The sequence below is a fragment of the Solea solea genome, chromosome 7 (genome assembly GCF_958295425.1).
Source record: "Solea solea chromosome 7, fSolSol10.1, whole genome shotgun sequence".
NCBI classification, from domain to species: Eukaryota; Metazoa; Chordata; class Actinopteri; order Pleuronectiformes; family Soleidae; genus Solea; species Solea solea.
The window spans coordinates 11802671-11813831 of record NC_081140.1 but is presented as its reverse complement, the minus strand read 5'-3'; the positions used below and the strand labels follow the sequence as shown (position 1 = coordinate 11813831).

The 11161-nt window shown below is 43.1% G+C and overlaps 1 protein-coding gene across 1 annotated transcript; it reads left to right on the top strand.

Annotated features, from left to right (window-relative positions):
• Window positions 1-279: 279 nt before the first annotated feature.
• On the top strand, window positions 280-9208 carry slitrk3a (SLIT and NTRK-like family, member 3a). The gene is made up of 3 exons (XM_058634547.1): window positions 280-1131; window positions 1792-1881; window positions 3318-9208. Exon 3 carries the CDS (start codon window positions 3376-3378, stop codon window positions 6085-6087), a length of 2712 nt encoding a protein of 903 aa, XP_058490530.1. The 5' UTR covers window positions 280-1131; window positions 1792-1881; window positions 3318-3375; the 3' UTR covers window positions 6088-9208.
• The last annotated feature ends 1953 nt before the right edge of the window (window positions 9209-11161 follow it).

Sequence of the window (11161 nt, the reverse complement as noted above, 5' to 3'; positions counted from 1 at the left end):
GTTTTACAATCCCACATGTGAAGCGCGTGAATTACCAACATCAGGGAGACTGACGTGGACCATGGTGATAATTATTAAACCTGGATGAAGTCTAAAGACAAAACGAGAGAGGAAGAGAGGAAGAGAGAGAGTCATCCACAGGTCTGGAAGTGTCACTCGCATCTCGCGGCGCGCGCTCCCTCACTCACTCCCCCATTTCATTTCATGTATTAATTCATTTATTTATTTATTTTTATTTGTGTGTTTCCCTTGATGCCCCCCCCCCCCCCCCCCACACACACACACCCACACACACACCCTCCTCCGTAGCCAGATCGCTCTTCACTCTCTCCTCTCGTCACTTCGTTTCCTCTCCTCCTCTCGACAGCATCCACAACTATAGCGCAACCGTCCCCCATCACTCTCTCCTCCTCCCACCTTCTTTCTCTCACTCAGTTACTGTCAGATCTCTCTCCTCTGCGTCTCTCACCCTTTCGCCCTCCCCAACCCCAGCCGTCCCCCTCTCTGTATCTCTCCGTCTCTCTCTCTCTCTCTCTATCTCACTCTCTCCAGCAGAGCTCACTCCCTCACTCTTCTGACGCACGACAGGGAAACGGACCCAAAGGCAGGAAGAAGAACAAGAAGAAAAAAAAGAGAGTAACAGCATCAGAACCAGCCGCTGATATGGTCCGCCGACTCCTGCTAATGCTGCACCGGACAGAGACACGGTCCTGAAGCCGAGAGGAGAACACTCTCTCCAGGGTACACTCTGGTTGAGCGCTCGCCCGGGAGGAGGAGGAGGAGGCGAAGGAGAAGAGAGAGAGAGAGAGAGAGAGAGAGAGAGAGAGGGGGAGAGAGGAGGAAGAGGACGCGGACGGGCATAAGTGGAGGACTTGCATTTTAAACAAACTGCTTTGGAGAAAAAAAAAGGGAGAGACGAAGAGGAAGAAGGGGAGAGAATCAGAGGCATCCGAGAGCGAGAGTGGGAGCCCGCATTCCTATCACGTCTTCATTTTCCCTCTATCCCTTTTTTTTTTTTGCTCCAGCCACTGCGAGAGAGAGAGAGAGAGAAGAGAGGGAGAAGAGAGATCTAACAAGATTCAAACTAGTGGTCTTTCCCCCGATGTTTTCCAATTGCAGACGGAAACTAAGGTGAGTAGATTTTGGCTGATTGAGTGCATCTATGGGGAAATCTCCTGCAGATGGGCGCCTAAGTGTGTGTGTGTGTGTGTGTGTGTTTATTGGTTTATTGGTGTCTGCATTGCCATGGACTTAAAAAAAAGGACATCCACCCCCAACGTACCAACGACAATAGATCGGATATAGGAATCTAGTCGCCTGATCTATAGTCAGTTTGTTTGATTATGTATTATTATTATTATTATTATTCACAGTTTTCCCTGCCGCCAAAGTCACGACATGAGAGGCTGCTGCTGCTGCTGCTGCATTATGCTTGGCGTGTATTTCAATAACCGCTCTCTCCACTGTATTGGTAGCGAGGTCATTTTTTTTAAGGGTACATTTGAGTACATGATGACGAGATACTGGAGTGTGTTACATGGCATGGTAACTTGAAAATGCAGCACTTTTCTGGTGTTTGCAGAGTGTGCAGGGCTTTGCAGAATCGCCCCGTTTCGTCTTTGAATCCGCGGCTCATTCACATGCGCATCTCTGCCTCACTCCCTCCTCGGTGCTCCGCATCGCTCTTTCCATCTATCTCTCCTCTCCGTCCCCCTCCTGTTCGTCTCTCTATGACGGCTCAGTCACCCCGATTTCTTCTTCTTCTCCTTCTTCTTCTTGTCGCTCTTTCAGCCCGGCTTTGGACGGTGAGCGGTCGCACCGGGCAACAAGAGGACACACCGCGGGAGGAGATGTGAAGTAGTTGGAATCCCACTAAACTAAGTACGTATGCCACCTGATATGATCCAATGCAATGAGATATGATATGACACAAATTCATTTTACTTGCTTTAAATGTTATTACTTTTTTTTAATGACATCATATCTGCGATTTTTGATCTCTAACCTTGAAGCGGAATACATAAATCCTGGAGGATTACGCTTTTTTTTTTTTTTACAACGAGCGGACTGTGTTCAAGGATCGTTATTCCCTTTGCTGTGTTTTATCGTTGCATCTATTTTTTTGGATTACAGTACATTACATTTTTCCCAGATTATCTCCCCTTTCTTGTCATCGGGGTATTTTTGATTTCAGCAACATGGACAGCGACTCTGGTGGTTCCACCGTATCCCCGGTTCCCCGTGGGTGTGCGCGCGCGAGTGTGTGTTAATCTAAATGTTCGATCAGCCTTTTTTAACTAACGCAAAAAAAAAACTTTCAAAGACCTTTTACATTTTCACTTTGAGTCATTTGCCCTTTCTACATCTATGATATCATATATTGATCATCTCAAACATGAAACACCTCTGCATCTTTGTTCCTAAAATGCTCATATTGTGGGTGGGATGTAATCATACTGTTTTTATTGAGCAAATTGTAGTTTAAATTAAGTTGAGTAAGCCAACAATTTCCCATATATTGGATAAAAAATAAGGCTATTCAACCTAAGGAAATGCAAATTATTCAAAATGTACACTGCTGAATATTCTAAAAACCACAATCATTAGAAATATTTACTTAGTACATTTTCATACAGCTAAATTAAGACCTTGCTTCACCCTGTAGGCTCCTTGGCCCCGATGACATAACGTTTTATTGTTTTAACAGATTCCATGCGTTACAGACCAGGAATATGTTGAGATTCATTTTAACGAGATGGACGTTCAGAAAGTCCCTTAACTGTCCTCATCTCGTCACACTAATAGTCACCACGCTGACACCTTTTATGCTCCCGTCCTCGTATTGTCTTAGACCATCGATGTACCCATTCTAATTTCCACCACACGTCTCTGGACTCTCATTTGCCGAAAGAGAAATTGAGTTCCCCCGATACGTGATAAATTCATCAGACGTTTACCTCACCCATCTGCTGGTTATTCATGTGACGTATGGCACATTACCAACATATTTGCTTCATTATAAAACACATCTCTACCTGTACAGCCATAAAGTGACAATAAATGACTAAGTCACCCATCCAGTGATGTATTGCAAAATCAAAGCAGGATCCGTTGTCATGTCATTAATTGGTAATAATTTAAAAAGCTGTCCTTCATTTGACTAAAACTCAAGCATCCTCAGTCTCCTTTATGTCTCTCTTCTCTGCCTGCGTCTCTTTCAACACATACACTCGGTGTGAGTGTGTGTACCTGTGTATAACTACTAATCCCATTCCCTGCTGCCTTTTCATTCTCTCTCCCCCTCTCCTCTGTTGCAGTGCTGTGAAGTGGCTCTGTCCCTGGAGCCGAGACTTCATCCCCTTGGTGTCAGCGAGGATGCTGTGGGTTACCTTGCTGAGCACCATAGCCTTAGGATGGACCACCCCAATCCCACTACTAGAGGACTCAGAGGAGATCGACGAGCCCTGCTTTGAGCCCTGCTACTGCGAGGTCAAAGAGGGCATCTTCCACGTCCACTGTGACAGTAAAGGATTTACAAATGTCAGCCAAATATCACAGATATGGAGCCGGCCCTTCAAGCTCAACCTGCAGAGAAACTCCATGAGGAAGCTTTACTTTAACAGCTTCCTCCATCTCAACAATGCCATATCCATTAACCTGGGTAATAATGCTTTGCAAGACATCCATGCAGGAGCATTCAATGGTTTAGGAATACTCAAACGGCTGTTTCTACATGAAAACAAACTAGAAGTTTTCCGGAATGACACCTTTCTGGGGTTGGAGAGTTTAGAGTACCTTCAGGCGGACTACAATGTTATCAAAAGGATTGAAAGTGGTGCATTTAGGCACCTTCACAAGTTGAGAGTGCTGATACTGAATGACAATCTTATCCCCATGCTCCCAAATTATCTTTTCCGGTCTGTCTCCCTTACACATCTGGACCTAAGAGGAAACAGACTAAAGACACTGCCGTATAAGGGCACATTGGAGTATGTGGGGAGGAGCTTAATGGAGATTCAGCTGGAGGAGAACCCCTGGAACTGTGTGTGTGAGATTGTACAGTTAAAAACATGGCTGGAGAGAATCCCTTACACAGCTCTGGTGGGCGAAATTACGTGCGAGTATCCATTCCACTTACACGGGAAAGACTTACGGGAAATCAAGCGCAGTGAGCTCTGTCCACTGCAATCCGACGCTGAGATCGAGGCCAAGCTGGGAATTCCACGAATCCCATTTAGCACCGAGAACACATGGCCTACTAAACCATCCTCTATGCTCTCCTCCTTTCACAACACAGCATCTTCTGTGGAATACAAGGAAAGAGTTGTCAAGCCTACCAAACGACCTCGGCCAACAAAGAACCCTCCAACCCCTCATAGCATATACCCAGGCATCAACCAACCCCCTATTGCTGGTTATCAAACAAGGCCTCCCATCCCCATAATTTGTCCGGCTGGATGTACTTGCAACCTCCACATAAATGACCTGGGGCTTACAGTGAACTGTAAAGAAAAAGGCTTCCACAACATCTCTGAGCTCCTTCCTCGGCCCCTCAACGCTAAGAAACTGTACCTCAGTGGAAACCTAATACAGAAAATCTACCGTTCTGATTTCTGGAATTTCTCAAGTTTGGATTTACTGCATTTAGGGAATAATCGCATATCCTATGTCCAAGAGGGCGCCTTTATCAACCTGCCAAACCTAAAAAGCTTATATCTGAATGGAAATGACATTGAGAGGCTCACCCCTGGGATGTTCCGAGGGCTACAGATGTTGAGCTATCTTTATTTGGAGTATAATGTCATACGTGAGATACAGCCCAACTCCTTCTCCCTAATACCAAATCTCAAGCTGGTTTTCCTCAATGACAATCTGTTACGCTCCCTCCCCACTGAGGCCTTCGCTGGCACCAACCTTGCACGCCTAAACCTTCGCAACAACTATTTCCTTTCCCTGCCAGTGCGTGGCGTTTTGGATCATTTGACCTCTCTTGTACAAATTGATCTCCACCAGAACCCATGGGACTGCTCTTGTGATATCATCCCCCTCAAACAGTGGGTGGAAAAACTCTCCTCTGTCATTGTTGTTGGAGAGGTCATATGTAAGACACCTGAGTTTGCATTTGGAAAGGACCTGCGCTCACTGGAGGTTGAGGTCATCTGTCCTGAGCTTAAGTATTCTTCAGGCCCTTCGCCAGCCCAGCCTGGTGGAGATGACCTCACCACAGGCAGCTCTGAAATGGGAGAAGCAGGTGGGAGAGGAGCTGTTCCACTGTCTGTTCTCATCCTCAGCCTACTTATTCTCATCATATCTGCTGTGTTTGTGGCTGCGGGGCTTTTTGCTTTTGTTCTCCGCCGCAGAAAGAAGCTGCCCTTCCGAAAACGTTCCGAGGTTGATCTGACAGGCATCCAGATGCAGTGCAGGATTTTTGAGGACCCGCCAAGACAGAGTAGCGCTGGTGACCCTGACACACCTGAAAAGCCAACACCCAGTATGCATACACATACTCACAGTAGTCACTCACATGCCCATGGTCATGTTTATGATTACATCCCCCACCCTGTGACTCAGATGTGTAACAACCCCATCTATAAGCCTAGAGAGGGGGAGATAGAGGAAGACCGAGCACAGTTTTCCGAGAAGAAAGACAATGGCAGCAGTAGCAACAGTAACTACAGAACCTTATTAGAGAAAGAGAGAGAGTGGACAATGGCTGTCTCCAACTCTCAACTCAACACCATTGTCACAGTCAACCACTCCACGGCTGACATGGCGGGATTTCATGAGAATGGAGGGCTCTGCCCTACAATGATTGACAGCCAGAGACCCACACCGACAGTGGGCTTTGTAGACTGCTTGTATGGGACAGTACCAAAACTAAAGGACATGCATGTGGCACATGCACATCCACCGGGCATGCAGTACCCTGATTTGCAGCAGGATGCACGGCTGAAGGAGACATTGCTTTTCACGGCGGGGAAAGGCTGCTACCCCGACCCGTCCCAAAGCGATTACCTCGAGTTAAGGGCCAAACTTCAAACCAAGCCGGATTACCTCGAAGTCTTGGAAAAATCATACCGGTTTTAACATCTCTAGCCCATGGAGAAAACTAAACAAAAAGCATAAAATCAATACATTCACTTTGACACCCTCACAACAAAGTCACCTAAAACAAATACTGAAAAATAAATTCTAAAAGCAGCATGATATAAAATAAAAATATTATACTACACTTACAACTTTTCCCCCAAAACCACTTTGGAGGAGAGGCCATTCTCAGATATTTCAATGAAGTGCCTTTTTTCAGAGTAGCCAGCAGTGTCAACAGCCGTTATTTTTATAATATATAAATATCTCTATATGCCCAACAGAAAGCAAAAGAGGAACAAGAGGGGCACCGGGGAATAAAACATACATACATCCTAAAATACATCTGTTACTAAAACCCCTTTTTATGGAGTTACCATGATTGATGATGACGATTCAGGACACACGGGAGCTGGACGTCTCCCTGACTTGAGAGTCTCCTTTACCCCTGACTAGGATGTACAAATACCCGGAGGCCATGCACATGAAGTTTGCAGAAAATTATCAAAAGAGAAAAAAAAACAAAAAAAAAAAAACATATATTAAAATGAACTGCAGTTTGCTGCATGCACTCGCTTCAGTGCAGGAAGCGAAGGAATTTATTCAGAACTGTCAAATCACATTATGAACAGAGATACTGCAACACATAAACCGTTCAGTGTTCTATTTAATTTTTATATCTTATTAATGTTATTACTATTAATGAGGACTTCTGTCTATATCAGGGTGCTTCTCGTATGGACGCACTGACGCACGGATGGTAAAACATTTGTGAATATTATTATCAGACAATGCTCAAGGTTTTTCTGGATATTTCCATGCACTTTGTTAAGAACCGCCCCCCCCCCACCCACCCTCCCATTGCTTCTGGATTCCCCATTATCACCCACTAACGGCTTTGTAGGAGGCACTTTTAATGTTTTCTCTCTCACAAAGATTTGAAGAAAAAAAGTGTGCATATATTTATTCTGTAATTTCAGTGAAGAGTTTAATTGTAAAGGTAATGTTAAATCAATGTATAGTGATTATGCGTCTGGTATAGCCTTCTTAATAAAAAACAAACTCTTCGATTAAATGATGAAAAGGTTGATGCCACGGTACCTTGTGTGTGGAGCACTATTGACAGGTTGTCCATTTGTTTTTTTTGTTAAAATGGCATATTGAAACGTTGGCTAACCATCATGAGCTATACTTATACGAGGATGTTGGGGTAGCTATTGAACCAGTCACGAGAGATGGGAATGTACCAGAGGGCGATGTCATTTAACCTGCTCCTCATTATTTCCAGATTAGTGTGAAATTAAACAGGGAAAACAAACGATAGATGGGGCGGAGGAAATATTTTTTCAGAAAGAGATGTTTATTCAGAGTTCTATCCGATCGCCCCCTTCTGGATATCATTTGTAATGTGCAATTTGTATCTGCCACTACACTGTCAGTCCTAAATGGATGCAATGTACAGGCACAAAATATATATAAAATGCAATGCCAGAACATGTCAAGTGAACGCTGCTGGTGTTGAAGTGGATGAGAAGAGAGGATACCAAATCAGTGAAGCATGCTGCAATTTTCATTATCTAAACGGGTACTACTGATTTAGGCTACTAAACAGTAATTGAGAGGGTGAGTGAAACGTGATTGGAAGTAGCTCTTAGAATTTGCGCATCTAATTTCTGACTCCCTCTACAAGTAGCAGTGTGGGTTCTTTCCACTGGGGGGTGATAAAAAGGCATTCAGGTTCATTGAGCATTTAGTGGAATGGATGCAAGTACAATGTGTGACGCTAATTGTCTCTTAGAAGTCATCGAGTCTCATGTTCATAATTAATTACTGTCACTATATCTATACATGTATCGTACACATGGCATAAGATAATTATATACATTTTGTTTCATATTTACCCTCGCCATTTTTAAAACCAACTATCTTAAAAAGCAGAATAAATCAGGCCATTTTTAACTGTATCCGCAAAATTAAAACAATTTAACACAGTGCTTTCACAAACTGACATTTCTTATTTTTGATGATTGCCGATTACTTGCACTTTGTGCGGAATTATTCCTCACTGGTCTCTTCCACAGCAACAATCGTTTGCTTATTCTTTTGTGCCGTGACCCTTCCCTACTCTGATTCTATTTTGGGACCAAAAATAAGGAGAGGAAAAAAAAAAAAAAAGCGGCTATGGGGTAAACATTGGTATTGCAGTACATTGTCATCATTGTGACTTTTTCCGCTTTCCAAACAAAACAATACGATGCAATGTTGATGTCTATTAATGTGAGATTAACTATTAAAAGGAAGGTACATTTCTGTTTTGTTTGTAAAATGGGCATGATATGCAATTTGCTTTTAACGCAATAGGTCTACTAGCAGTGGTGATCCTTATTTGACATGGGATGTTATAGTTTATCATGTGTAAACTTTCCCTGTGTGGAAGATATGTAGCAAACCGCATACTTCCCTGTTAAAGGGGAAGTCCCTTAGCTTAGTCAGAAACAACCATCTCCAGTACATATCATCAGTGATCCGGTATATAAGTTTCCAATATGAAACATTTTATCTTGTGTTGTTTTTAAATGGTTCATTCTTTGACAATTACTGATGCTTAAATGAGTGGAGTGCACTTTCATATAAATCCTTTGTAAACATGGTAGCGTTATGCCAAGGCTGTGTTTTTTACTGGCAGGAAGTTTCAAAATGCTGTACCCCCGTGTTCTGTCCTGCACCTCTTTTGCCTGCTCCACTTTTTTTAACACTTATACACACACACACGGACATGTACACACGTACACACATGGTTCCACATAAAGCTGTCCTTTCCTCAACCGAGAGGGTTAGACTATATGATCAGCATTTTCTGTATGCACTCAGTTTGATTAAAAACATAATGCATTGCTCTGTTAACCCCGACCCTCATCATCACCCCGAGCTCTCCAAATGAATAAATAAATAAAGTTTTGGGATCACTGATGATTTTGCTATAATCCTACATCTTGGCAAGCTTTTATCTTCTACCCTACGTCACCCACCCACCGTTATATATCACAAATGAGTGCTGGGCTTTGTCCCATTATATCATGCTGATTGGTTTTATCCCAATAAATCCTCTTGTTATCCTGCACTACTATCTCTAAGTGATTTTCATACTTTGATGAAATGTTAGCGAACAGCACATCACGGGATTGGCTAAATGTTTCTTTTCTTCATGACATGTAAACATGCACTGCTTGTTTGAATATGTCTCTATTATGCCAGTGGTATTTGAATTTCACAGTGGAGTTGCCCTTTTCTTCAAAATCTCTCTTGAGGTTTGTGCACTGGCAAGACTTCAGCATGGTGATTTCAGCGTGCATCTCTCTCTCTCTCCTTGTTTGTCTCCATCATAATTGCTTTAAAAATGTATTATTTTATGATTTTTTTATTATTATTATTTTTGATCCACTTGTATGTCCTCTCTGGTATAATGCTGAGTTTGTAGTTTATTGTTTGTACTTCATGATACATTGTGCTCCTCTAGTCTATGGGCACTGTGCTTTGGCTGTTGTTACATCGTCCCATGTACATTGGTCTGTTCACGTCTGTACAGTCTTGTTTAAAGTCCTTAAGACAATTTTAAAGACAAGTATGTTACGGGTAAGTCCCTTGTAGCTGTTGGCTGTTGTCTGCAAATATCAGGGTCTCCATTTTCAAACCATAAGACGGCAGTTTTTCTACTATGGAAACAAAACGTCAACCAATTCCATGCATCCTCCATACCATATTAAGACACACTAAGATCCATAATGTGTTCCATTTATGGTGGTTGATGGCTTTGATGGGTCACTGCAGTCACACTGATCGAATGACGCAAATTGCAATTAAACAGCGACAGTGAATGCCCTACAAGGTATTTTGCCTGAACTTGGTTTTGCTCTCCTCATAGTCGAGTGCAATTGAAAGAAAGCTTGACACTATACTTCAGGCATTCATCTCAAGGTCTCGCATTGGAACATAATGCACACTTAATGCCTCATTTAAACCATTTTGCCCTGACACTAGTTCACCATTCACAGTGGCCATTTTGCTGTCAGTTAATGTACGTGGGGAGATGGTAACCCAGATGAGACTGCATTGATTGAAGGTACGCTTATTAGGTCACCCTTGGAGATGTGCTTTTCAAAATGTCCAAATCTTTCCTCTGGCATTTTTGCTGGGTAAATTTATGGGCCCCGAGTTGTTTTTGTTGCCGTGACGGTTTGTGCCTGCACTGCATAATGGAATAAGGTTGTCGGTTGCCAGTCCACCCATGTCTGCATGTGCATGTTCATACTTGTTGTTTGCATAATGCAACAGACAGTCAGTCAGTGCACTGGCCACGTATTTTCAATGTTTTCCTGTGCTCATTCAGTAGTGGGCATTTTCAGAGTCTTAATTAGCCCAGACATGATTTGGAAGGGTGACAGAGAATGAATAGCATGAGGAATAAGAATGGGCAGAGGGATCAGTTTGAGAGCACTACTGATGGGAGGGAGAGCGCAAACTCCACAAACAGAGTAATCACTACAGGATTGAGACGGATGCATCAGTAAGAGAAAAGTAGGGATTGTTTTTGTCCAAGAAAGAAGCTGTACTTGTCACATTAACCAAATGTAAAGACAGTATGTTTTGAAATGAAAGACAGCGGGTTGTGACCAACCTACTTTTTGCTGTATCTGTGTCCCCATGCGTGTGGTTTGTGATGTGCTTTCTCTGCGTGGGAAACAGGGAATCATCTATACGTAGATTGCTGAAAAGGCCAATTTGCCTCTGACTGTGGTGCTGAAGTTGCAGTATACTGCAGGTGCTGCATACAAGGAGGTGCGTTCTACTTTTTTCTGCATGCACGTGTTTGTGTGTGTTCCGGCAGAGTTGCAGCGAAAGGCTCACTTTTGTGCTTCTGTGTTAGAGTGTGTTTGTTTGTGTATGTTTGTTTGGGACTGCATTTGAATTGTCTGTGATTATCCTGACGGTCCAACTAGCGTGTGGTTGTCTGCAGTGTTGCAAAGTGCTGCATATATTTAACTGCAAAGACAATAGCTGGCAATAGCTGTACTTG